The sequence below is a fragment of the Sebastes umbrosus genome, chromosome 10 (assembly GCF_015220745.1).
Source record: "Sebastes umbrosus isolate fSebUmb1 chromosome 10, fSebUmb1.pri, whole genome shotgun sequence".
Lineage (NCBI taxonomy): Eukaryota > Metazoa > Chordata > Actinopteri > Perciformes > Sebastidae > Sebastes > Sebastes umbrosus.
Window position 1 is genome coordinate 28,660,154 of NC_051278.1, and position 27,046 is coordinate 28,687,199.

Genomic DNA, 27,046 nt, shown 5'->3' on the forward strand with positions numbered 1-27,046 from the left:
CAGTTTGGGGCCGTCGGTGAGCGTCCGTCTGCCTCATTTTTTTCGGTGTGTCCTGCACCATAGGTTCTAGTCTGCTCGAGTTTGTTCGACCGATTCAGCGTGTTGAATTGGCGGCTGCTCCCATCGGCGAAAGAAATCCCTCTGATTGGCTATTCAGCTTCAACCAAACCCACAGGAAGAGTGCCGGTCATTGATGCCCATTTTCGTAGTGGCCAAACGGCACTATTGCAACTTCCATGTCAGTCACGTGATGCCATTGGGCCCAAAAAGACTTTTTCCCATAGACTTACATTGGGAAAGAGACGTCTGTAACTCAGCGGACAATTTTTTTTTAGGTGAATCAACTCCGCAGTACGAACACTCTAATAGTCCTTATTTAAATCATTAGGTTTTAAAAGTTGTAAAATGCACTAATAGCGCCACTGAGCAACTTTCATAGGAATGAACGGGACCCCGCCTCCAACGCTGTATCCAGTTCTCTTTATACATCCATGGCTTAAACGAATCAGTGAGACCGGGCTGGGGTCAACCTACATTTCCCACAATGAAACCAATAGCTTCTCTTAGGCTCCTCCAGATCCACATGAGATATTATACAATTGTTTTCACAGGCTGAATGGAACTCCTGATGAGACTCAACTAACCTTTATGTGAAACAATGGTGGATTGACCCTTTTTAAAAATGGGAAGCATTTGCATGCAGTACATCCTCCTGGGGAATCTTTTTTTTTTTTTTTTTTGGCCTTTTTGAGATTTACCTACAGTATATGTGAGGCTAATAATTTAGGACCTAAACTTGTACGGAGGCTCTGATAGTGTAAGTTACACCTCGAGCAGAATCACCATGTTGTGGTTGCTGTTTGATCATGGTTTTGTAAATCCACAAAATGCCCATAAATAAAGCTAACTATGGCCAGAAGTATTTTAGTTTTTCCTCACAGTTTCAGAATCTACCTCTAATGGAAAAGCAACAAAGAGGAAGCCCTGATATTTTTACCACAGCTCAACTACTTTTAATTAATTGATTATAATTATTTACTTATTAATTAATTGGCATTCCGAAAAACTGGTAGGAGGTCCACCCACTGAACTCAACCAAAGTCATTCAGAACCCATTACTTAAGCAGAATCTGTTTTAAGGACGATACTCAGCCTCATCCTTGTCCCCCCCTCCACTGGTTGCAGCTGTACGGGTGTGAGGATGGAGCTTTGTAGGAATGCTATTTGCATTTGTATGACCATGTGAGCTTTGATAAGTAAATGAATTTGAGCAGTTTGTGGGTTCAGTTTCTGTCCTACCAGTTCACCTGGCAGATGACTTTTGTTCAGATGGGAGGAATGTACCACCACTACATCACTGCTCAACATGCAGATTGTCAGGACTGATTGTTAGTAGGAACTATGTACGTGACACATACCAGCCCCAGGATAAAAACTAAAAATCTCTGTGGAAGCTTCAAGATGTCCAGGACTCTGAGATAATCAAAGTGGTATCCTGCAATACAAAATGGGATGGCTCTAATTTTTTATAAAATAACTACAAATATGAGTTTTTGTCTAATTTGTGATGAATTGCAGCCACACACAGGAGTGTAGCACAAATATCTGGGGCCAATGCCCTCAACTCATAATACATCCATTCCCACTTTGTACTTATAATTAATCTGCATGATATAAAATGTTATTTTCATATTTTAACCCCCTTCTCACAATGACTTCATTCTCTGCTCAGGTAGACATTACTCTTCAATATCTTTATATAGACAATAGATGTTGATGATATATTGATGCTCTGAATATTGAATTTAGCACCTCTTACCCGACCATAGTGTGGTAAGGGAAAAACAGGCCGAATTTGGCAGTCCTCTACGGGGCCCAATATAGGTCGCTCAATATCTGAAACCCCCCATGGCATCGAATAACTTTCACCCGTGGACCACCGCGGAAAATGGCGCTCCATTCAGACTTTTCGTTGAGTTGTCCTCATTAGTCACTTAGACACAAAAACATGGGAAAATAGGGCCCTGGTTGAAAAATACCAAAGTTACCTTTTAACTGAATTCATTTACAGATGTTTTACGTAAGGGATAATGTACAGCGAGCCGGTCATTGTTGTGAAAGAATCCCTGACAGGGCGATGCTGCAAGTCAGTCAGGTGGAGCGCTACTAACAATAACAGGATAAGTTGCCCCTGCCAGCAAGTACAAAACTCAACAGAAGGGTGAGAGAGATATCAATCAAGCACAGCACTAATTAGGCAACATACGTAAGTGAAATCACCTGCGTGGGTGCATTATGTGCAGGGCCTTTAAGATTTTTACACACAAGTTATTTGATACATTTTAAAAAATACGATGCATTGCCATTGACTAAACTACCAAAAAATAAGTAGAATTATCTCCATCTCAACCAGCCATAACATTAAAATGCTGCTTTTAAATGTATCAGAAGGAAAAGAAAAAATCAATAATATCTAACAATATAGCACTGACAGGGTCCACTCGACATGATCAGTGCTTTTACCTCATTATGTGGAGTAAAAGTACAGTAAAAAAAGTTACAGTAAGTTGTGAGTGAGGGGTTTATGGTGACTTTGTTCGTACACGTCTGTTAGCCGACGGCTGCTTTTTCTAGAATCAGAGGGGAAAGAAAAAAAAAAAAAAACATGGCTCCTTGATTCATGTTTCACTCACTGCCTCAGCTTCAGGTCCAAACTTGTGCCTTTTAATGAATACCTGTGGAGCTGGGGTCTGTAAAACAAAGATGCACTCATAAACACACTGACACACACACACCTCCTCTATACTGTTACAACAGCACAGATGTCGTGTTTGCATGAGTCAAACTAACCAGCTTGTTGTAGACTTGTTGTCCAGCCAGTGAACAGCATTCCCCTCATAGCTGGCCTTCTTTCCAGTTCAAAGCAAAATTCTTCATTTATCAGCACTGAGCAGCAGCAGCAGCGTCTTGTCAGCTGCAGCTTGCTTGAGGGGTGGGTAGGTTAGTGGGTGGCTGTGTATGTGTGTCAACTGTGGGCGGATTCCGCAACTACTGTGTTTTGTTCTCAACTGTAATGACAAAGCTTTTTCAATTAACTATCGCTCTGATTCATGCCGTGTTTTAACAGCAAACGGCTGCCAAGGCTTATAGGTATTATAGTATTTAGAGACGTCCATCATCAAAACATGATTTCTCAGGAACAAAGTTGAAATCATTAAAAACTGTTGTCCATAACATAAAGCTATAGGGTCATTATATTACCTGGAAGAGTTATTTTTTATTCTTGGAAGTGTGGAGAAGGCTTTGAAACAACATTTATTCTTAGCTTCATGTTAGCAAATACAATATACTGTAAGTACAATTGAACAGAATTAATAAAACATAAAAAAAAATCAAGTAATTAAAACATTTAGAGACATATTGTTTGATTTCTGAGTGGTGTTTTTTTTTTTTTTACTTTCTTATGGTGCCAAAACAACATAGTTTTACCTCTTCAAGTCTTGATTCAAATAAAGCAGTCCGTCAAGTGGAACTACTCACAAGTCACTGACATTGTCAATGTCATGATAATAATAATAATTCACGACTATATTGTAAGATGTCATAAAGCAGGGGCGTCAAACATACGGCTCGGGGGCCAGAGCCGGCCCGCCAAAGGGTCCAATCCGGCCCACTGGATGAGTTTGCAAAGTGCAAAAATTGCAGAGAAGTTATTAATTCTAATTTTTCAATAAAATGCACTGCTGTTCCTATTTGGGGGTCCCGCTGTCCTGATAAGAGTAGCAGGCCGTATGCTGGATGCACTATTATAGATCCCACGTGCTTACTGTACGTACAGGCTAGGCTACATGACACAAGCTACTGTTCATGCAGGGGCTGCCGGTGGAAAATGTCTTTGTCAAAAAGGAGAAAAGTGGAAACAGTGTCAGTTTTTCGAAAGAAAAATGGACTGGTTCCTATTTCCTCACAGAGTTAAATGGGAAGCCAGTGTGCTCGGTGTGTTCACAGCACATTTCAACGCTCAAAAAATATAATATTCGGCGCCACTATTGGACTCATTATGGCGGAAAATACAAGAACTTGCCAGGAAAACTGAGAACAAGGAAGATAAATGAATTGTTGGACGGTTTGAGGAAACAGCAGTCTGTTTTTAGTCGTAGCCGAGAGATCGGCGGGACATCTCAGGTTGTTCATCATCTGTTTTGTAAATGGATTTTCATTAACTGTGAACGTTTTCAGAATGTACTTGCACTTCTTAACTCTAACAGGAAGGGTACATTTGGAGGTGTTGTTATTTATAGGCTGCAGTGGTTTTATTGGTCCGGCCCACTTGACATCAAATTGGACACCCCTGTCTTAAAGTGACATACATTTGCCAAACCAACCACTTAGTCCTTATCATTGGAGCCTTTCCCTAAACAGGTCTAGTGTGGGGTTAGACATCATGCAAATGCAAACATGTAAACCAAGTATATCAAGTCCCAAAGTGGAACTTTAAAGTAGGGTTTAAGGCCCGGACACACCAAGCTGACGCTTGAGGCCGTCGGTGAGCGTCTGTCGGCCAAGTTTTGTAGTTTTTGTTTAGAAAGTGCGTGCTAACTAGTCATCGGCTGTAGTCTTTGCTGTGTGTTCAAATGCGACTTTTTGGCCGAGACACAGATGACGTGAGGCGACGCAACAGTCGGCCTTCATCGCCACTAGGTCTTTGTTGTCGGTTTGGTGCGTCTGGGCCTTTAGACGGACCTGTGTTATCACCGGAGCCTGCCGTCACCAACTCTGCAGCCCTCACATGGAAATAAATAGATTTCAACAGTACTGTGCTTCCTGAATTGAGTCATAATCAGTTTTCAGCCAAACAATTCAAACTTTACAATCATCATATGGTTAAAAATGTCCACCTGTCAGCCAGTAAACGTTACATAATGATGCACTTATTTGTAAATGATTGATTTTGGATTAGTTGACTTAGGTATTGTTGTAACAAAAAAAAAGAGTCAATCAGACAATCAGGCAAGATACAATCTCATGTCATGTGTTCAAAGTGGAATGCTGTGAAACTGCATTCCGACCACACTGTTGTGCAGAGCAGAGACGCATTAAGAACAGACTTCTTAGTGTCTAAACTCACTAAACACTGTTGGATACTGATAACCTCTACAGTGACGAATTTCATCCGCTCAGTGTGATTCAGTACAATAGGCCTTTCAAACATTCACACAGCAGACACTTTACTTCCACACGCATTCCTCAAGAAAGTGGATGATGATAAATCCATCTTCATCACATCCGCACGGGCATAAAGCAGGAAATGTTAAGGGAACTAACCCTGGAACCTGAAATAATTACTAATAATCAGTCTACTTTAAAAGGAATATAATGTAAGAATCAGAAATTGCTTGTTAACAGTGACTCCTGTGTCTATTAAGTCAACGACAGTCAGTTGCTCATGCTCGCACTACCGACACAAGCAAGACTGAACGTGATTGACAGGCATCATGTTGATTAGCGTTAGCAACATAAGCCGGTTGAAACCACAATACCACTATATATTTCACGTGCTTGGCAGTAATGTTACAAAACCAAGGTCCCTCCATGAATCGAAGGCCCGGCCGATGTTGATCCGAGTTCAAAATAATAAATCTGTCTGGAGCCGCAAAACATTTGAGCATTGTGATGAAGGTAACACAGTTTATAGTCTAAGTATATAGTATATAAGTCTAATGCAGTGAGGGCCAAAGTACAAATGTACTACGGAGTATTAGGGCCACATTGAGGGAATAAAGTCATAATATTATGAGAAAAAAAGTCGTAATATTACGAGAAAAAAGTCATAACTTTACGAGAAAAAAAGAAAATAACACGTAAAATGATTACTTTATAATATTATGACTTTATTCTTGTAATATTATGACTTTATTCTCGAAATCTCCGATTTTTTTTTTTCCTCAATGTGGCCCTAATACTCCGTCGTACCGTAGACCTACAACAATGATAAATAGAATTGAAAATGTAAGCAAAAAAACAGTTATTCATTTCCATTAAGTTTTTTAAAAAATCCATAGGGAGCCACTGGAAAGGAGCTAAAGAGCTGCATGTGGCTCCGGAGCCGCAGGTTGCAGACCCCTGTCATAGAGGATCCTGTGTAATAACATCTGTGTGTAGCAGTAATACGTGACCTAACTTCTGCATGTTCCCATTTGGATTCTACACCTGCAGTCCACCTATAAACTTATCACCTTTCATTCACAAATAGAGCAACGATGTTCACTCCTCTTTTAATTGTAGCCCAACAGTTCCAGGTGGAGCACAGCAAGCACCATCTTGCAAAAATAATTGTATCAAAGGTTTTTTTTTAACTGTAATTGTTTAACTCAGTCTCGACTAAAATAGTGTTTAATGTTCTCGATTATCATTTTTCATACTTGAGGCATCCGGCGCTTTCTATACAAATTGTTTTCCAAGATGACATTAAGATGACCGCCTTAAATATGCTGCCATTGCATTCATCCTCACCTGTTCTTAGAAAGTGTTGTGCTGTAGATTGGTGTCCTAACTAGGAAATACACGTGTCAAGGCTACAAGGCAGTCAGTGAGGCCACTGGCCCTTGTGCAATAAATCAAGCTGGTTGACTGAAGCATGCCTGGTATCTGGATTAGCTCAGGTATTCTGCCCCACAGCGACACCGTGGAATGACTAATGTAATAAAACTCACACATCCGTCTTCTTTGACAACACCTCTACACCACTGCAATCATTACCGACATTGAAGACAAAGCTCAGGTGTCGCTCCTCTTTTTGTATACGTTAGCGCCACCAAATCCTCAAATTTCCCTCTTATATATACAGTATATAGAAAGTTGTTGTTGCTGTTGTCAGTGTTGCCGACTTGGTGACGTTCTCTCTAGCTTTAGGGACTTTTGGAACTGGTGCTGTTAGCTACTTTCAATTTAGAAGAGTTGGCTACACCGGGCTGGGTTTTTAGGTTGGAGCATTTTTTTTTTTTTTTTAAATCTAGTGTACTCTTTGCTAGTTTATCCAATATTACCGACGCTTCCTTTAAGGACAATGGTAAAATAAACCAACATTGTACTTTTCCAATTAGCAGTAGGCTTACATCATCATCACTTGGTGGTCAGGATACCTCCAAGTAGGGCCATAGGTACCATTTTTGGGTGGTATGTTTGAATCATTTTCTCTTTTTAAAACATTTCTCCCCAGAATTGTATTCCTGGCAGTGTGCCGGAGGATTCTAAACTACATGTAGACCTTCATGTTGGGAAATGAAACCGACAAAACTTATAATTAAACAGTTAACTGTTTAAATAAAACATGAAAAAATCCAAGTAATGCTCCCAGCGCTGGAGAAACTGTGGTGAAAGCAATGCATATAATTTACACATTTTCTACACATGCAGTCTATTGAATTTGTTTTGGTCAGAAGTTTTTAAGTTTATAAGACATTTTAAAAAAAAAAAACCCTCTGTATTCAAAAGCAGAGCATATCATAGTCGAGGAAAACCTCCAATTGGTCTAGGTAAAGATGAACATCACTTATTTAGAATACTCAGAATCACAGCACTGAAGCAAATAACAAAAGGGTGAAAATAAAATAAAACCCCAGATTTGATCAAATGGAAAAGTTTGATTCAAGAAGTACAAGTTATGGAAAAGGGGAACTCACAAAATAAGGAATATGGAGGATGTTTTTGAGAAGAGATGGATTCTGACAGAAGGAAAAATATATCGCATGCACATATACGTGTGCCTGGAAGTGACCTTACATGTGAAGGCGGACTCATGTGCGTGCCCATGTAAATGATATTGCTATATCTCTGCTGAGAAGCGTGCGTGCATGTGCGTGTTCATGCTGGCAGGTGAAGACATTCGACTCTGTTCTGAAGTCATAGGAAGCCAGCAGTCTCTTCGCCACATTCCTCAGCTTGCATGTGGGTAGGGCAGTTTCAAGTAAACACTCAAGTATGCATTGTGCATTTTTACTAGGTGACACATTCTTAGAATGCTGTGTCGAAGCGACAGACAACATCAAGAAGACGTGACGCAATCCCACATCATACGACTTAGGCAGGAAACTCAACACCACACGTACATTTGCATCAAAAGGTTTTATTTAAAAAAACTATACATTAAGAAAAATGAGAAATCATGATCATACATGGTATGATTAAAAGCTTCAGTCCCACGCAGAGCGGCGTTCAGCACCGCGTGAAACATTCAAAGCATCCCTCAGAAGCTGGTGATTAAGTTCATGTCCGTCGGAGGTGAGCTGGCCGGCAGGTTGTCTTTGACGGGAGACATGGGCTCTCCTTTCTTACAGAAACTCATCTTCTGGGAATCTCTGAAAAACACAAGAGGGCGGTTTTAGAGCTGTTTGACACTGATTGAAGTTTTCAGGAATCACAGCCATGATGCAACAATGCCAGATTGTCTACATTACTTTCTATATTGAGGTTGGAGTGAGTCTACGGCCTAAAACTGTCACATTTTTTTTTTTAAACAATGTGAACAATCTGTTTTCTGCTTCAGTTGGTGCTCAAAAACATTCTACTTTGATGAACAGGTTGAACAAGGTGCAAAAATACATTTGGTAATTATCTTGAAAACTGACCTTAACAGATTTTTTCCAACTCAATATTACTGCGAGCAGCAAAAAGCCCACGTTGCTCAGATCACAACACAAATGGGACATTTTGAGGGAAAGCAGAAATTAAGATTTATCGGTACCACTTGGAACCTTCATAAAAGGAGTAAATAGCGACTTTTTAAATGGTTGATAAATAATCTACTAATGTTTAAAAAAAAAGAAAAAAAAGTTATATGCCATTAAGTAGAACAACTTTTGAGTTGCCAGGATATGAAAAGTCAAGTCATTGATAAAGGGTTACAAGGGTCTCATGTTCTAATAAACCATTGAGTGAAATGTGAAAAAGTCATTGGTCTAATAAGTCAACAGCAAAAAGTCAGCAAGTCATCTTTAATTATAAATGTTAATACGTTGTTAATAAATGGATTTTTGGTCTAGATGCTCTGCAGCTCTTTTCCTGTAGGTCAGAGGTCAAACGATCAATTGGACTAAAGATTTATGAGGAAAGGAAAAAGCAAAGTGTCATGCTGCCAGTGGGTTTTCTGACAACCCAAATATGTTTGTAGTAATGGTCTATTAATGTCTCTATGAAGCATTGGTAAACTTGACCAACACCCACAGTGGTTTAAACATGTTGGCTATTTTAATGATTTAGCCACTATAATATTTTAAAATAAATTATTATTATTATAATAAAGGCTAATTCATATTTCCTTCCTTGTTGTTACTTGTTCTAAGATTTTGGAGTGCCTGGATCACCCTCCTGGTCCATGAGCCTGACCCCCAAAATGTAGCCGTCGTGCCACTTTGGAGGGACCGTGTGTCATGGTGATTTTTTTTTAAAGGTCTACATCCCTAGTGTTGGAAAATGCACGATAGAAAGCTACCATTGCTGCAATGCTATGTGCTATCACTCCTTTTTTCATCCCTCCACCATTAAAGTTTTTCCATCTTTTTTTTGCCATTTTACACATAGATCCAGTATAAAAGAGGGAAACCATCATTGTAAAGCTTAGACTATAATCTATCCATCGGTCACATTGTCATGACACTGAGGTCAAGAGAATTTGACCTTTGACCTCTTATGCTGCAATGGGGCAAATTCTGAATGCCACTGCAAATGCCCTTATAACTAACTTCATATTAATCTGATGTGCCCAGCATAAAGAGCACAAAAAGAGCTTTCAGATTATATATTATATGACTGATATGTTTAGAAGCCTCATCCACTGACTGATACGTCCATGGTATGCAATCAGATGAATCTCTTCCATAATGTTCTATGATGTTTACTATTTAAAGTGATCAGAATAATAATGAAATACTTTCTCAGTCACATACTAATATTAATTGACTAAGTAACTTGAGTATTTCTCTATTACTTTTTGAAGCTGAAGCTCTTCCAAAGGCTGCTGATGGTGGCCTGGACACCGGGGTTGTTCTCAGTATTGGAGGTAGAGGTTTTCTTCGCAGAACCCGCAGACTTTTTCCTCAGCCCGCTGGCCCTGGCGGGGCCCAATGATGGCAGCTTTGCTGCTCGACACTGGCTGCTGGACTTCGGCTTCGACAGACCTGAAACCTGGAGAGAGAAAGATGAAAGATGTGTGGGAGACCGGATTAAAACAGAGGAAAATACACTCACTGACTACGTTTACGTGCACAAAATATTCTGCCCTTATTCCGAAAAAGACGATATTCCTACTAAGCTGTTTACATGGCTAATGAACATGAATATTCCACTGATATTCCTGTTTACATGCAGCTGTGCACAGAACGCAGCCTCCCTCTTTCATCCCATCAACCACCTTCTTGAAAAGGTCAGCGTTGTGATATTTGCACATATCCAAAAACTTGTTCATATCCAACTCTTTCATAATGTTTAACAGTTGGTGTGTTTCTCCTTCTTTTATTTTCACCATGCATCTCTGAAAACTGTCGGCTGGTTGTTTTGCGTTCAACGCACAGAGCTGGCCGTAAACAGGCAATAGGCCGTGTGTCACAAACTGCCGTAAAAAACCCTGATTGAGACGTATATTGTGAATGTGCTATTAAAAAAAATGCTCCTAAAACCTGAATAATATCGGCATATCCCATTTGGAATAACGCCTAATTCAGAATATCCAAATAGAATATGCTGTTTACATGACCCGTAACAAATTTGTAATATAGTCATATCAAATAGCGGATAATAGTGGAATACTAATGTGCATTTAAACATAGTCATTGTTTTACTGTGCTATGTCAAATTTGTGATACATTAGCAGCTCTAGCATTGCCGGAGGCTTCGTGCTCGCCGCCGCCGCCGCACACGTAGGGTCTGCGTAACTTTAGCGAGTGTTCGACAGACCGTGTGTGTGTTGGTGGTGGCATTATATACTGTGAACGTAGGTGTAGCGGTGTGTGTACAGTTTATTTGTCGGTGAATAAATGCTACAACTCCTCCGCTCCGCTCAAGCGAGCCGGAGAGACCGGAGCCAACTTCCTGTATCCTGCAACTCCGGCTCTGCCTCTTAAGGTGAGATGTTAAGGTGGACCAGCTTTTCTCCTTAAAGTGACGAGCCGCTCCAATTAATTGTTCATATTGACCGTTTTAAACCGATAGCGTTAATCGGTTAAAATGCTTAATGTCGGTTAAACGGTTAATTATTAACATCCCTATGTGGAACTATTCTTTTAAACTTCATCATGAAGAGCAACAACCTTTCAGATTACAAGAGAACACGTGTAATTTTAGGGGCCTTGTCCAAAGCTCAGTAGGCTGCTTTTTGAGCGCAAAGGATTTCATATGCAAGATGACATGGTTCTACGATCACAGAATATGTGCACTACAGCTGTATGTACAATGTACATAGCTTTACTGAAATACTGTATATTGAGAAATCACAATGTACTTTTTCCAGAGGTTACAGTCCTGTATAAGAGCAGCCTTTAACGGTTAAAGGACTTCTTCTCTTTAGTTACATGCCGGTTAAAGCTGCGGAGATTCTTCTTGAACTTACACATATCAATCAATCTTTGTTTTTTTTTTACAGCGTAATGAATGACATGCTTCGCTGGTTAAAATGAATTGGACGGTCATATTTTACAGTTTATTTGCTTGTCAGGGCAGAAAAACCTCATTATCAGCACATATCCCATGCTGTCAAGGGACATTAAACGCTCTGCTAATGAAATTCATTACGGGTTTACAGCTGTATAAAGGCAGGCTGAGACACAAGCCTCCTCCACTGAAACATAAAAGAATTAAAACTAAGATTCAACCACCAACCCACCTTAGATCTCAGCGTGCCAGGTTTCTTATCTCCTTCTGTTGAGTGTGTGGGACTCTGCTCTGGTTCAGAATCTTTGCTTGAATTCATTTCCTGAGGAAACACATGAGAGACACGTAAGAACACAAAACCATGCTACCAAAAGCAGCCTTCTGCACACCCACTCATGAGCCATTAATATATGTGATGATGACGTGTGTGAAGGCTGAGCAAACACAAGGGATATTTTCTATGAACGTACAGATGCAACATCCTCCTGGTAGGAGGAGGGGAAGCTGTAGGTGAGGACTTCCTCTTTGTGGCAGGAAGTGTGGTAAGGCTGGGACTGGGAGGAGAAGTAGGCGCTGTCCTGGGAGGGAGGGGAATCTGGGACATCATCTTTTTCCCCTGGCTTTCCATCAGTGGATGACTGACATGGGGGTGACATGTCTCCAGGGGGTCTGCAGGTCTTTGACGATGAGGAACAACTCTCCTTCTTATACTGAAACTGCTGCAGGGCGCTCAGGCCTGAAGTGGACGTAGCCGTTCTCGATTGTTCAGTCGTAGGGGAGTTGCCTGCCCAGTGAAACAGCCTGAGGCCCTGACTGGCAGAACTGGGAGATGTGGTGCTAGGGGACGGAGGCGGGCTGGGGGTGTCCACGGATGGAATGTCGGGTCCTTCGCCGTCATTGTTTTGGGTGCTGGGAGAATCGTCCAGAGTGAGACTCGCAGCTCCGGGCTCCGCATCCTGAGGTAAATCCTCCCGAGCAGCCTCCTTAGTGCTCAGACTGGCTGCTGGGCTGGAACTGCTGAAGAATCTACATGTGGGAATAAACACAACCACATCAGGACAATATATAGTGTTACAAGATGGCAGTCTGTTGCAGCAGCTCGTGTAACGTTCTGTCATATTACTAACTTCATCACTGAAGATGGATATTATCGGGGTTCCCCGTCGGCCCAACGACTGGCGACCGTTTATTCAAACTGGACAGAAACTAAATAAAACTCACCAAAATCATATTGGCCAGTCTTTCCTGGTTTGGTCGAAATAAATCCTTATTTCACGGAGTTAGAGACGAAGATATGCTGGCTCTACATGTTGTTTTCCCCCCACTGTCTCTCTCCATCTGCCCGCTGAGCAGAAGCAGAGGCAGACCATTAAATTAGCAAAATAAAATAACAAACATCACCCAAAAAAAACACACCCGCCGATGCACTCAGCCAATAGCCGATATATTCGTCCAATCATCTAACCCGAGGCCGGTTATTGTTTACCTTCGCAAGCAGCTGATCATGCTCTCCAGATCAACCCTAAAACCCGAAACGAAGCACCAAATTCTGGGGGGAACTGAGGCAGAGATGAAGGGGGATGTTGGGCCGGCGCAAAACGCAGAGCCAGGAGGAGAAGGTATAAACCCGTTATTCCATCTGTCTCTCTAAATGATGTTTCCAAAGTCAATGAGCAATCGTGTTAAATAATCGTGATTATTATTTTTACTATAATCGAGCAGCCCTAACAGAGTTATGACCATTCTCCAAATGTCAGATGATGATTCAGATTTTTGGGGAATTAAAACAGCTTTTAGAATTTCCAAATTCAATGTCAGGCCAGTGTATTTTTCTTCCCGAGTCAAACAAGTAATCACTGTGATCAATTATTTACCACTTTGTCTCCAGCTAGACTAATTCATGAAACCATGTGTTCTAAATAGAGCTAATTTAAATAATCAAAGAAAAAGTAAAGTGTCTCTAGATTAGTCAATAACGGTTCTAATAAGGAGATGATGATTAGATGTGGTTGAAGCCCTGTGATGTCACCTGCTGCATGTGGCCTGGCCATCCTCCACAGCTTCCTGGTTCCTCCTCTGCAGCAGGGTGGCGAAGCGGTTGCGTGGCCGGGGCTGACTGTTTAATGTGGGCTTGTCTGGATGGCGTTCCGACCTGGATCGCTTGTGACTGGGAGACGAGTACTGCTGCAGCACATCCTGGTCTGATACACGAGAGTCTGTGGAAGGAAAAAGACAAGTACAGTCCAGATGTTATAATAGGCTATACACTGCTGCCTTTATTTTTCATTTCCTACCTAGTATGTTGCTGCCACAGTGATTCAGTTGCCTTAAAGGAACAATTAGAGTACTTGCAGATAATGGTTAATAATTGCAACCTCTCCGTGTGCCAAGGGTGTGAAAAAAAAAAGCTACAGCGGCCGACATGAAAACGTGAATGGCCCTCTCTAGAGCTGTATATAATATTAATGCTAAATGAGCTTCAAAAGTTGCTCTTTTGTACAACTATACAAAAGTACAAAAAGTTTACATTTTAAGTTTTCAGAACAGGACGATCTTGATCCCCGAGGTGCAATCCAAATTAGAGCCCCTTCCCGCTAACTACCTAATCAGAAACGTATTCATCTTAGCCCTAGTCTTTATGCAGTTCTTTACAGAGGGTTACAGTTTATAAACTAAAAACCACAAAAAAGCAACTGCACAAACAGCGACCCACTCGAGTCCAGGGATTTACTAATTTAATGGTCTGCCGCTACCCAGATATTAAGAATGAGTCCCAAAGAAGAAACGTTCCTTCATCCTAGCAGGGGAAGCTACGATTCTAACACGTGCACCCCAGACAATCAACACTGTCACTATGGCCCTAAATTTCCCAAACTGTCTCCAGCCCTACACAAGACAGCATGAAAGCTCTAGCCCTGATCATGCACAACTGACAAAACCAAACCATAGAACGTGCAGGAACCTCAACCAAACTAACCAACAAACATACAGTATCGATCATTAGATGGGCAGTCTACCAACTCAAGTCATACAAAACCAAACCTGAGACTAATTGACTTTCTGTCCTCAAAGAGCCCCAAACCTTTACTAGTGCAGATTAGTGTAAGACAGAGGTGACTAGCACTAGTTCAGCAGAATACAAACATATTTCTACTCAGCCTGAGTGAACTTAACAAACAATACGGACGGACGAGCCCCCGTTTTGTCTCAACCTGGCTCAAAAGTATGTGGCAAAAGAGTCTGAAAATTATGCAACATGTTTAATTAAGTAAACAATATAATGTGGTGTGTTTGTCAGCAGGACAGCATATATGCAATATCTGTGTGAGTGAGAGGTGTGTGTGTGCATGAGTGTGAAACACAAGCTACAAACAAAAAGGCAAATCAGTCAGCAGGCCCAGGGGATTTAGCAGGTGTGAATTATAGCCTACTGAGCGCAGCCTGCTCAGGGGTGCTGCGTCTCTGACGAGGCCTTTCAGGTGCCTGCAGCGAAGAGGAGAACACAGCCAACAACAAGGAAAAGACAGGGCCAACCCTGAGGTCGTATCAATCTTCATCTCATCTGATTCATTCAACGACATGGCCGCCTGGAATGAAGCCAAGTGATGAGTGAGAGCGGTGTGAAAATGGTCGGCAAACGCTGCTTTGTTTCATGTACGTATCATAGCAAACAGCTTGTACATCAGCCTTCCTCGGTCTTCTGGTTTTCCTACTTCATACTACCGCCGCCTGCTGGTGTGGAGAGTTATTTCCTTCTCATGCAGGCGCAGAAAAGCGTACGTGCTAACTGGCTGTCAGCTGTAGTCTTTGCAGTGTGTTCAAATGCAACTTGTCGGCCAAGACAAAGGCGGCGTGAGGCGACGTCGGCCTTCATCGCCGATAGTTCTTTGATGTCGGTTTGGTGTGTCTGGTCCTTAAAGCACATCAAATCCACCTTTCCCCCCCCTGTCCTTCCACTGACCCACTTTGAACAGAAGGGGACATATGTGAGGATGCTTTTTATAGATTACAGCTCTACATTCAACACTATAGTCCCCAGCAGGTTGGTCACCAAACTGCTTCACCTGGGTCTCAGCAACTCCTTGTGCATGTGGATTAAGGACTTCCGATCCAACCGGCCACAGACAGTCGGACTCTGCCCCTACGTTTCTCCAAGCCTGACACTCAGCACTGGCACACAACAAGGCTGTGTCTCCTCCTCTATCCCCTCGATCCACACTACTGCATCCCCACACACACCCCTCAAACACAATCCATACATTTGAAAGATGACAAAACCGTTGTGGGACTGATCTCAAATGTGGAGGAGACAGCCTACAGAGATGAAGTCTGCAAACTGGCAGGATGGTGCACGGAAAACAATTAATCACTGAACATCAAAAGACCCAAAAACCCCCTGCTGCTGCACAATGCGCTGTCGCTTATTATATTATATTGAACGTGTCGCGTTTCCAAACTGTAACAACTTCGACACTGCACGTTTCTTGGAAACCCAGCAATACACCCACAAAGTGTGAAGACGATCAGATGATCGAGATATGCAAAGGACACACACACACACACACACACACACACACACACACACACACACACACACACACACACACACACACACACACACACACACACACACACACACACACACACACACGCATGCAGATTCCTTGCTTTATAGGTAGATATCATCAAGCCACCAAAAAAAACAGTCGTATCTTGTACAGATAAGCAACTGAGAAAAACCCTAGGAAATCTCTCTATCTATAGATGTTAACAAACCTCGTCATGCAGTAAATTGTACCACAGCGTAACTTGCAATGATCATCAGACGTCATCAACCAATCAGATTTCTGTGCTGTAGTGGATCTGCTTACGGAGAGTGTAAATCTAAAACACTTGCACGTTAACAGCTCACCTTCTCTTGGTCTCTTCACCTGCAGCTCTCCACAGGACAGCCTCAGAGCGCCCAGGCTGATGATTCTTTCCTTCCCCCTGGTGGAGGGAAGCCTGTCTGGAGAGGCAGCAGACCGGGCCGGGGGAACTGCTGCTGGCTTCTTTAAGCCTCCACTCCAGATACTGGGCCCAGAGAGGGCTGATGAGTAGTTGAAGCTGCGACTGCGGGGTTTAGAAAGCTAAAAAAAAAAGGGCATTTGCAAAGTTGTTTTAAATGAAATGGGACTCTAAGTTAAAGGAGAATGGATTATCAAAATTGATTGTGATCCGCTACCTGTGGAATGGGTTTGTCGGGGCTGTAGTCATCTATCCTTTCCATGGTGTTGATGTCAAGGTTTCCCAAGGCCATCTGCAAGCCTTTGTCATCTCCTACATTACTGGATTCAACATCATCAAGGATGGAATACTGTGCAAGTGATGGAGAGGATTTTACAATTTCCCATTTCTAAATAAAATATAACCCGAGGATGGCACTAAATCATTTCCACTGTTTTCAAAGGTGACACTACGTCAGTGTGATTCAGGACAGGAGGATACAGTCCGGCGTAGCTGAGGGTGGCCGGGTCGATGTGCTCTGGGTACGGGTTGAGGGGTACAATCTTCCTCCTGACGGGATCAAACACCAGCTGGTAGAGGAAAGTGTTATCGGCTCTGATGAATCCCTCGATGTAGTGTTCAGGGACAACTAGATTCATCTTCAGATACTGGCCCATCTTTCTGATCACCTGACAGGGCAATGAGAGCTCACAGTAAACAGTCTGCCAACGAACAAGGTTTGCTACAAGGTTTTACTAACACAATGCTTCTGACTGACTCACTTTCTCTATACAGTTGTTGAATATTTTTTCAAATAATACCATGTGCTCGCTGTGCCCTCTCTCCCTGTGGGGAGGGATGGGACTCTGCTCCGGTCACGACTGTTAAAACACGAACCCCGTCTCATTTACCATGCTCTGTAGGTGTGACTTTTTTGCGGTGTCATCACCATTCATATCTATACAACCAACGTGTTTATGATTTATTGTTTACTAGAGCACAGTGGTTTTACTTAATTAAAAGTAATACCACAATTACAGTCCGTTACATGTAAATGTCCTGCTTTCAAAATGTTAGTTTGAGTTTTAGCGCTCTAGTTTTTGGATTTGGGAGAGAGTTGTTCATGTTTAATGATATTTTTTGGACTGTCTTAGACCACAGGAATAACATGTATGAATTTAGAAAATGGAAATAACTGCTGCAGCTTCTCCAGACCAACAGAGGTTTTCCGTGTCTTGTGAAGTGACGGGGCTCCGCAGCGAGAAACGTTATCGTCTCCGACCGGGTGCCGGTGTCTCCCCCACTAGGATCAGCAGTGATTCATGGAATGCCAAGCAGGTAAAATATAGAGTGATATTGTGGTTTTAGCTGATGTGTGTCGCCTCACTGTTTTGAACGATGCTCGTTCATGTCTATGTAGAGCGAGCAAGTGCGAGCCCGACGCTGACTTTCGTTGACTTAACGACCACAGGTGTCGCTATTAACAAGCATTTCTGATTCTTACAAACTCCCTTTAAGTTTCCATGTTGATCCATCCCTCTTAAAAAAGTGAGCTACCTTTGGAATCCCATCTTCAAATACCTTGGAAAATGCTTAATCCAACTTCACTATCTCACCATCTGATCTCACCTTGAGGATATCAGGGTCTTTGGCCAGTTTCAGCAGTTTGCAGGCCTTGCCTAGGCCGATGCCATGTAGGGAGGCCAGATAGTCGCATCCAGAGAGGATGCACATGTGGCGAAACTTCTCCTCCGTGAACACGTTCCCCAGAGAGCGACATCGGCCCATGTTGCTTTGGTCTATCTCCAGGGCGTTGCCCTGCTTGTCCATTTTGAGGATCACCTGCATGATTGTGAAAGATTATTGATTTAGAAGTTGGTGGCAATGTTTGAGCGGTGGTAGTACTACATGAGGCCATTTCTTAAAGCCTACTGTATGTTTGCTTTTGTCTCACGTTATGCGTGATTTGCTGCAAACAGGATTAACACTGAAGCGTTTGATTGTGTCGTTTCTCTCTCTCATTGGATAGCCAGCTTACTTGTTGTTCTTACTGTAGCACACAAAGTACAAAGTAAGCACTAGTACCCTTCTCCGTCCATGCAAAATTGTATCTGGTTTGAATGATGACAACAGCCAATAACATTACCCCTTCTCCAAGCAACCGTCAGGGCCCTGTTCTCTAAATGTAGCCTAACTAAATCAGGCTAACAAGCTGACATCAGGCTAAATTTATTCATTTATTCTCATACAGCTAATTTGGTTCGTTGAAAGCAGTTTGCGGATCGATTTGTAAATCCTGGATGAAGATGTCTTGGGTAGCAGTGCGCTCTTACTTTGAAATAAAGACAAAATTAGTGGAGAGTTCATTCATACGATTGGAGTGCTGATCATGTGATTGCGGTTACATTAGGTAAGTGAGCCGAGGACCGCCAATAAGAATCTTCATGCGTGTTCTTGCATTGTTACTGGTGTCATTTTGTTCTACATTGTTTCCACACTTTGATCACCTTTAAACAGTGAGATATTACCAGTGAATCTGGTCTGACTACATGTGATGTTCGAGCATGACGTGTGAAGTTCTCCCCATAGATTAGCAAGACACTTTTAAGTGATAATCATAAGCCTGTTATGAAAATTAAACCTCAATAATATCCCTTAAAATCAGCTTTAAAAATTGCATGAACAATTTCAGCACATTCCCATTTTAAAGTCAAATGAAATGCCATATTCTGGCTTCATTGGTGTTTTAACAGTCAGAGCCTTGTTGTTGAGTTTTTATGCCTTTGTTTGAATTTGGTTTGGTTTCCTTTTAATCATTTTTATTTTATCAATTTAAATTTGATTCAGTTTTATCATGTATGCGTACTGTATAGGTAAGTTACCATTATGAAAATGTTATTCTGATAACTAAAGTTGTATGTTATCTTCTAAAACCATAATTTATATCAACATTCTTTCATAATGAACCTAAGAGAGCCATTTGTATTTGAAAATGACTTTATGTATGTTGTTCACAGTAAAACATCTGGGTCACGATATAGCTGATTGTCAATAAGCTGCAATTTAGCAGGTTTGTGCTGAAAGCCGCCTTTCAGCCAGTTTTACTTCCTGTTTTTTGGTTAAAGTTCTTTCTCAAACAGAGAATGGGGGTGTGGTTAATAGTCAGATGCAATTCAGCACCACGGCAACCAGATTGCATGATTTTTCCCAGTTTAGATGAAATTATTAATTTTGTTTATCAGAGCCCCAACTCCACCGGCCACAGCGCACCGAGGACAGATAGATATGTTGCTGATGTCCACCGTTTGAAATGCAGTTTCGGGATGTTTTGGAGGCGCACCGTCCACCAGCACCGGCCGCTCTCGTCTCAGCTCGAGCACCGACACCGCACCGAGCGTCACTGCGATTCGTTTATTTCTCTAACGGGACTTTTCTCTGGTTTTCTGTTGATCTGAAAGTTGTGCCCCCCCCGGTGTAACCTCCAAAACGGCATTGGCTGCTTTCCGTTAATTAATCTCCAGGAGGAGGAGACGGTAAAGAAGAGAGCGAGTGAGAGAGACAGTCAGTGTGTTATTTTGTGTAATCCACTACATTGATTGCACCCGTTCTCAGCACACACTAATGCCACTGTGAAAATAAACACACTAAACTAAGGTGGAAGAAAATAAAAATAAAATGAAACCTCTCAGTTAACTAATGCAATAAGATGGTCTAACTAACTACATCTAACTAGCTAACTAACTAACTAGAAAGACAAACTGACGGATAAACAGATTTATCAGTTTGCTGCTCACACTCAAACAAGCATGAGTGCACCTGCGCAAGCTTGGAGGATGACCTTTGACCTGCTACTATAGTCATACGTCATATTCCCATTTTAGCAACAACCTTTTTTTCACTTTGAGCAGAAAATTAAGATATTTATCAAATTTTTTTTTGGCAAACAGTGTGTCTAATCAACTTAGTCACTCAAATAAATATGAAATGTCATAGATATGCCAAAATACACTGGAGGGGGGCTTTAAGGACTTGTTGCTGTGACAACAGTTCCAGATGGATTTTAAACCAGCTTCAATCCTCTATGTACTTTACATGCATCCCCTGCGTCTATGTACTCAATACCTTTTTGCAGCCGAATGCCAGCAGGTCCGAGTCCTCTGTGATGACAGCCTGGGCCAAACCAGATTTAGTGAGGTAAGCTTACTGAGCATCAGCTTCATATGGAGCCACAACACAGTCCACTCCTCTCGCCCTTGCAACCTGGTTTAAAAAAACAACACAAAAACATTTCCTACATAACATCATCAACATTCAACATTGCTGGACGTAACCACAAAGAATAAAATAAAGTAACACAAAGAAACAAAGAAAGCAAAGCATGTATCTGTGGGGTCCAAATGAACCCCAAGACCCCCTGGAATCGTGGGCGATCCCGACCAATTTTACTGTCTTTCAGAGGCTGTAGCAGGTTCAGTTTTAGAGCTAGAGTGGAGACATAGATATAATATGAATCTAGGAATCCATTGGTACCAACCAGGTCATTTTAGCTTGTTGGGAAGGAGGCTTAGCAACGCTCCAAATTTAGGCTAAATTTTGCAGAGGAAAAACTGGCATGGCCATTTTCAAAGGGGCCCCTTGACCTCTGACCTCAAGATATGTGAATGAAAATGGGTTCTATGGGTACCCACGTTCAACTGCATGCACGTTTGCGCTGCAGAGCCGGCCAAAGTGGCAAGCCGGCGCATATCGATGACGTTATACACAGGGAGAGTGAACCGGGTAACATTTCTTTTCTAATAAAAGTGCTAAAAAACACTTTCATATAACGTTTGTCGGCCTTAAATACAAGGTGCAAATCCTTAGTATCGATGCAATCGATTTTTGCGTTTCAAATCGATTCAATATCGATATATGTCTCCTGTGAAGGACAACTTGCCGAGTACCTATCGATGTAGTTAGATCGTAGGAATATAAATCGATACATCGATGTAGTAGATGAATCGTTACACCCCTAAAAGACACTCATAATTTACTTCCGCCTGGTAGGAGATAAGAAGTCTTTACCTTAATAAGGTTATGAGCCATGGCTGGGGTGATGTTAACACAGCGGGTAAAACAGTCTCTGGCCTCAGACAGTTTGCCTTCACGTAGTAGCTGTCGGCCTTTCTGAAGGTTGCCTTCTCTGCGCCTGAAAGGTACATGAATGAAACAGACTTAGTAATGGAACACTTTGCACTGGGAGAATTTCTAAACAAATTGAGAACTAGAGAAAGAGGATTTGTCCTAAAACTGAAGGTTACGTTTCTGGACAATGATATAAACCTACAAAAAGAGTGATTGTGTAACACCACTGTTAGCAGCAAAGAGAAAAGTAGGACAGTCACTGATGGAGCTCAGCTTCCTTACCATTCCATCCTCTTTTTTAAAAGGGGTAGGGGTGGGGGATGTTGAAGGGTGGATTAAAAAGTCAACAGTTTATGTCACATAGATTAAATAGACATAAATTTAACCATTTTCTACCACTGGAGAGTTTATAAAAATGATCAATAATCCCTCCAAAATATGTCTGTGATTTGGATGGCGAGCACTTCTGTTGTGTAAACTGCTCAGAAATCCCCTCTTATTGTCAATCTACCTAGGAACGCCATCCATCCTCTGAATGCTCTAGGTCTCTAGTTTGTGGCTGTAAAGTTTCATGAGCCCCTCCAATGAATCGCCACCTTAACGTGGTGGAGGGATTTGTGTGCCCCAGTGACCCTGGGAGCTGTGATGTCGGGGGCATTAGCTCCTGGTAGGGTCTCCCAAGGCAAAGTGGTCCCAGGGGAGGGGCCAGACCAAGAGCAATTCAAAGACCCCTGTTGATACCGTGCTGCTGTGTTGGAGTTCTCACCCAGAGAACGATACCAGTACTTTACGTCTAGCTTTAAAACTGAGCCCGTTACAACCTCTGAAAGACAGAACAGCGGCTGGGCCTGCTAGCAGATCTTTAGGACGATAACAATAAGGTTTTGGATGTCTTTTGGTCCTTGGCGTTACAGTATTTGTTTGTGGAGGGGTTGTTTGGTCTCATCTGTCAACAGGTCTGTACATTCCTCTCCGCACCTTCACATATGAACAATGTTGCTCTGTTGCTCTTTTGGAATGCAGTCTTTCAAATAAACCAAGCTTTGTCTGAGCGTGTTTGTTACCAGGTATGAAAACACTATTACACTATTGTGTTTGGCACAGGCCATCAGTTCTTGTCAGAAACTCTGGATGATAATGTAGCTCCATTTTCCGTTATGGTCACATTTCTTTCTTCATTCAGGATGCTCTGTGGAGTTTGTTTCTGTGTGCGCAATGGTGCAATTCCTATCTGCTTTATCTCCTTTCCCAACTTAGTATTATTGATAGGTTATCTCACTGGATCTTCACCAACTTCTTAACATATCTGATCGAGGGTAGCAACTAACAATTATATTTGATTAATCTGTCAATTATTTTTACATTACATTACATTATATACTCAAATTCTTAGTTCTTTTAAATCAAAGCTTAAAACGTTCGTGTTTGCTGCTGCCTTTTATCAAACCAAATAATTATCTTATACTGCACTATAACTTTTACTCTTGTGTGTGTTATACTATATTTTAGCTTCTATTCTAGCTTGTTTTTATTTTCTGATCTTAACGTTGTTATGACTGTTTTAATTATGTCTTAATGTTCTTTTGCACTTTGTCGCAATGATCTTGAATGTTTGTGTAAAGCACTTTGAATTGCCCTGTTGCTGAAATGTGCTATACAAATATAGCTGCCTTGCCTTTTAAGTCATTGTTTTACTGCTTAATGTTTCATTCTCTTGTTCCTGTTGCAGATCTTTCTCTGTGACAGTGTAGTACTCCCACACAGCTGACTTTTTCCTTTCACTTTTATTTGTAAACAAACCACACGTGCGCACGGCACCCCCCCATCATGCCAGAGTCATGTCTAGTCAGCTGCTTTTTCTACAAATCAGCAGCTGGTTACTGTTGTCCGAGACAGACCGCAAATAACAACATGTAGCCGGCGCAAAGTTGATACAACACAACAGATCAGCCACTTTCATCAGCGAATTTCATCTTATTGGCTGATAGGCTGATGGCAGTCAATAAGGCGTATATCGGTCGACACCGATGCTCGACCGATAAATCGGTGCATCCCCAGTGCAAAGTACTGGAAGGTGGTGGATAGTTTTGCACAGAACCTCCTAGAGGAAAAAGGCCCATTTTAATGTGAGACAACTCAAACTTTTACTGTAGGTTTATGACTGTTAAATGAAATGTGCCAAGCTCTGTGATCAATGCTTTGGTAATCAATTTGACTTGTGTTTACAGTTTCAGTTTGCGTCAGCTGATAGAGGTGCAGACTGAGGACTTGTGAGGTCGTAGATGATAAGCTGTCCAAGATATATTCATGTGTCGTGCATTCATACACTCATACTTGATCAAGGTAAATACTCACTCCCTGCGAGCCTTTTCCACTTCTCGTTTTGAAGGCAGATTTCGTCCATCAAACACCAGAATTGGTTTGACACTGAAGGTCAACAGCATTTCCACAAATTTCATGCAGTACCAGACATACCTAGGATTGGAAAAATTAAAATGCCAATATCAGTTATGGACATTCAATCCATATTGCAAGATTGTGGTTAGAGCCATTTATACGATAGAGAAGTAGTAGTTGTAAATTATTTCTGTTTTGCTGTACTTGTTTGCTAAGGATAAGCAGTGCCATAGTTTCATTACAATATTCTTAATTAGGACAATAAACGACTGCAGTCAGCCGATTGGTTAAAAGATATAATATGCTGCCTATGAAGCAATGAAACCTTGAGACCACACTCGTCTTTGTCTGTGCCTAACCTGCTTACTGTTCTTGCTGCGGTTACTAAGTTTATCATGCTTGTATAGTATGTTTAACATATTGTTATAGAACATGCACTACAGAGTGTCATTGAAGCACGTGTCATCTATATGCTTGGACCCTATAGCAAAAAGTGAGCCCCAATAACAATTACAAAGGAAATATTCACATACTTCTGAACACATTTTCTTTTTCATTAAGCTAATAATAGAAATACATACTGATCAGTTGGTTCTCCTTTAGCGAGCTTCTCAGCACATGCAAATGCTCCTTTATGTAACCAACAGTATGTGTCCACAGCCACAGTCTGGCCTTTGTATTTTTTCACGTTGATGGGCTCTGAAGCATCTTTGATGAACTGCAGCAGTCCAGAGATTCCCATTTTCAGCTGCTGATTTGAGCCACACCGACTGTGAAGCTGCAAAAGAGTCAGGAAAACACTGATTAAAAACAACTGCTCACACTTTCGATGAAGAAAAGCATATCCACAACACCAAAGAGCTGCATGACATTGTAGATTTATTAGTTTTTTATGCTTGCCATCTAGGCCCTCGGGTGACTGAGCCTTTGCTGTCCAGCCCTTCAGCTGTGGGACTCTCTGCCAGGGAATCTCAGGCAGGAAAAGCAAACTTATGGCTTTCTCTTTTTATATATATATATATATATTTTTTTTTTTCTGGGGACACTTTATTTATGCCTTTATTATTCGATTGACACACTGGAGAGATGAGAGGAAATAAAGGAGGAGAGAGATGAAGAAGGACTGAAACAGAGGCCCCCAGCTGGAATAGAACCAGAGATGTTGTGGTTCATGGTCACCATAATCCCTAATGTGAATATATCTATTTTTATATTATTTGTTTATTTGTTTTGCACAATTTAAGACTATACAACATAACAAAAAAATAAATGAATAATATACAGTGCAGGAAGAGGCAAAAAACCCACTGGGCTTATCTAAAGCCTCCACCTAGAGACACGATTAATATAAAGAAATAATATGACTACATAATAGTGATAACAAAACAATTAGGACAAGATGTATATAATAACAACAATAACAATACCGTAAATATATCAAAAAAGACAAGTGTGTGTTGCATGGAAGTGTATGGTTAGTGTTTGTGAGGAGGATATTGATTTAAATATCTATAAAGACTTCTTCAAACAACACCAAAGATATCTCATCTGAACCACTATATAGGTTGAAGTTGGTAATAAGATGTTTGCTTTCTGTGCTCATCCCCTGGGACATGTGCAGTATCCACACAAGTTACTGTATATAACCAACGAAAAATCACGTTTTACAAATAACTACTGGATCCTTTGTTTTCTGCTTAATGGCAGTTTAGGCTAGGTGACTAGGTTTAGGTGACTGTTTAGGACAACTGTGTCACTGACAATGCAGCTCTCAGATGGAGATGACATCCTTCAGACCGTATCCTAGACAACCAGCCTAACGTAGCTAGGTAACGGTTATACAGTGAGAGAGAGGGCTAAAGCTAGAAAACACCAAACAATATTATGTATTATATAATAACATTATGAAGACTTCTTTGGGGAACATTATGTGCACCGAATTTAGCACAAAACCTCCAAAAAGTATAAATGCCATCGAATGATGTTACAAGTGGTGTGTGTGTGTGTGTTTGTTAATAAGCAAGCCAACATTAAATGTGAAGTTTGTAATACAGTAAACTCGACGTATATTGAGCCTAGTAGACGGCAATAGGTCAAAGATGACACTCACACACTGACCGGAACAACACGCAAAAGCAATATAACGTCAAATGAATGAATGAATGCCGAATTAAAACTTACTTCTCTCCTGTTACTTTCATCCACACACACATATGCAGCTGGACAGGGCAACAGTTGGCGCGAGTTTGATTTTAGCGGCAGAAGAAGGATTTGAGTATGAGCTGCTGCTATTGGCCGGATGGACCAACAGGAAGGGTCTAACTGAGTAAAAGAAAAGGGGGGTACGCTCCGAAACTGAACCGCTGCACCACGTTAACATGTTCTTATAGTTGCTGTACTAACGCCTTGTTTCTTGTTAACTTTATTACAACTCCCTCACTAGCTCCCGCTGTCTGCCTGATAGAGATTAAATGACATATCCCTCCTTGTACAGCTAGTCTCCCACCCTCGCCTCTCTGTGAAATGCAGCCCGCCGGTTGTCAAGGCCTATTGAAGGAGGCTAGTACACGCGTCATCAATGCATCATATCGCCGGGGTACAACACATGCGCAGTAAGATCTGGTGTGCACTCTCCGAAATTGAGCCAATCGCAACGCATGACCGCAGCTCCAGTTACACTGTGCATGCGTGATATCCCTGGACCCAGGTCCGCCCGTTACCTATCCTCCTTCCATAGGCCTTCTTCTTCTTCTTCTTCTTCTTCTTCTTCTTCTTCTTCTTCTGTTTTGAGGTTTGTTGGCTGTTGACAAACAACGGTTTACAATACAATACAATACAATACAATAAAATACAATAAAATAAAATAAAATAAAATAAAATAAATAAAATAAAATAA

At 41.5% G+C, this 27,046-nt stretch overlaps 2 protein-coding genes across 2 annotated transcripts in view; both read right to left on the minus strand.

Annotated features, from left to right (window-relative positions):
* si:ch211-125o16.4 (neuroblast differentiation-associated protein AHNAK) overlaps positions 1-11,321 on the minus strand; it is a 23,727-nt gene extending 12,406 nt beyond the window's left edge. Inside the window, exons 1-2 of the mRNA XM_037783000.1 lie at positions 11,316-11,321; positions 3,628-3,629 (exon numbers count right to left, since the gene is read on the minus strand). The gene's annotated coding sequence lies outside the window, so the exon portion shown is untranslated. The remainder of the gene's footprint in view (positions 1-3,627; positions 3,630-11,315) is intronic.
* On the minus strand, positions 8,106-26,519 carry exo1 (exonuclease 1). Its single transcript, XM_037783002.1, is given in 14 exon segments — positions 8,106-8,357; positions 9,986-10,182; positions 11,876-11,965; positions 12,114-12,669; positions 13,673-13,859; positions 16,556-16,772; positions 16,868-16,970; positions 17,131-17,318; positions 18,259-18,471; positions 20,752-20,889; positions 21,694-21,817; positions 24,109-24,228; positions 24,732-24,928; positions 26,332-26,519. Coding segments are annotated over 13 exon segments (2,406 nt in total). The 5' UTR covers positions 24,893-24,928; positions 26,332-26,519; the 3' UTR covers positions 8,106-8,245.
* Between the last annotated feature and the right edge of the window lie 527 nt (positions 26,520-27,046).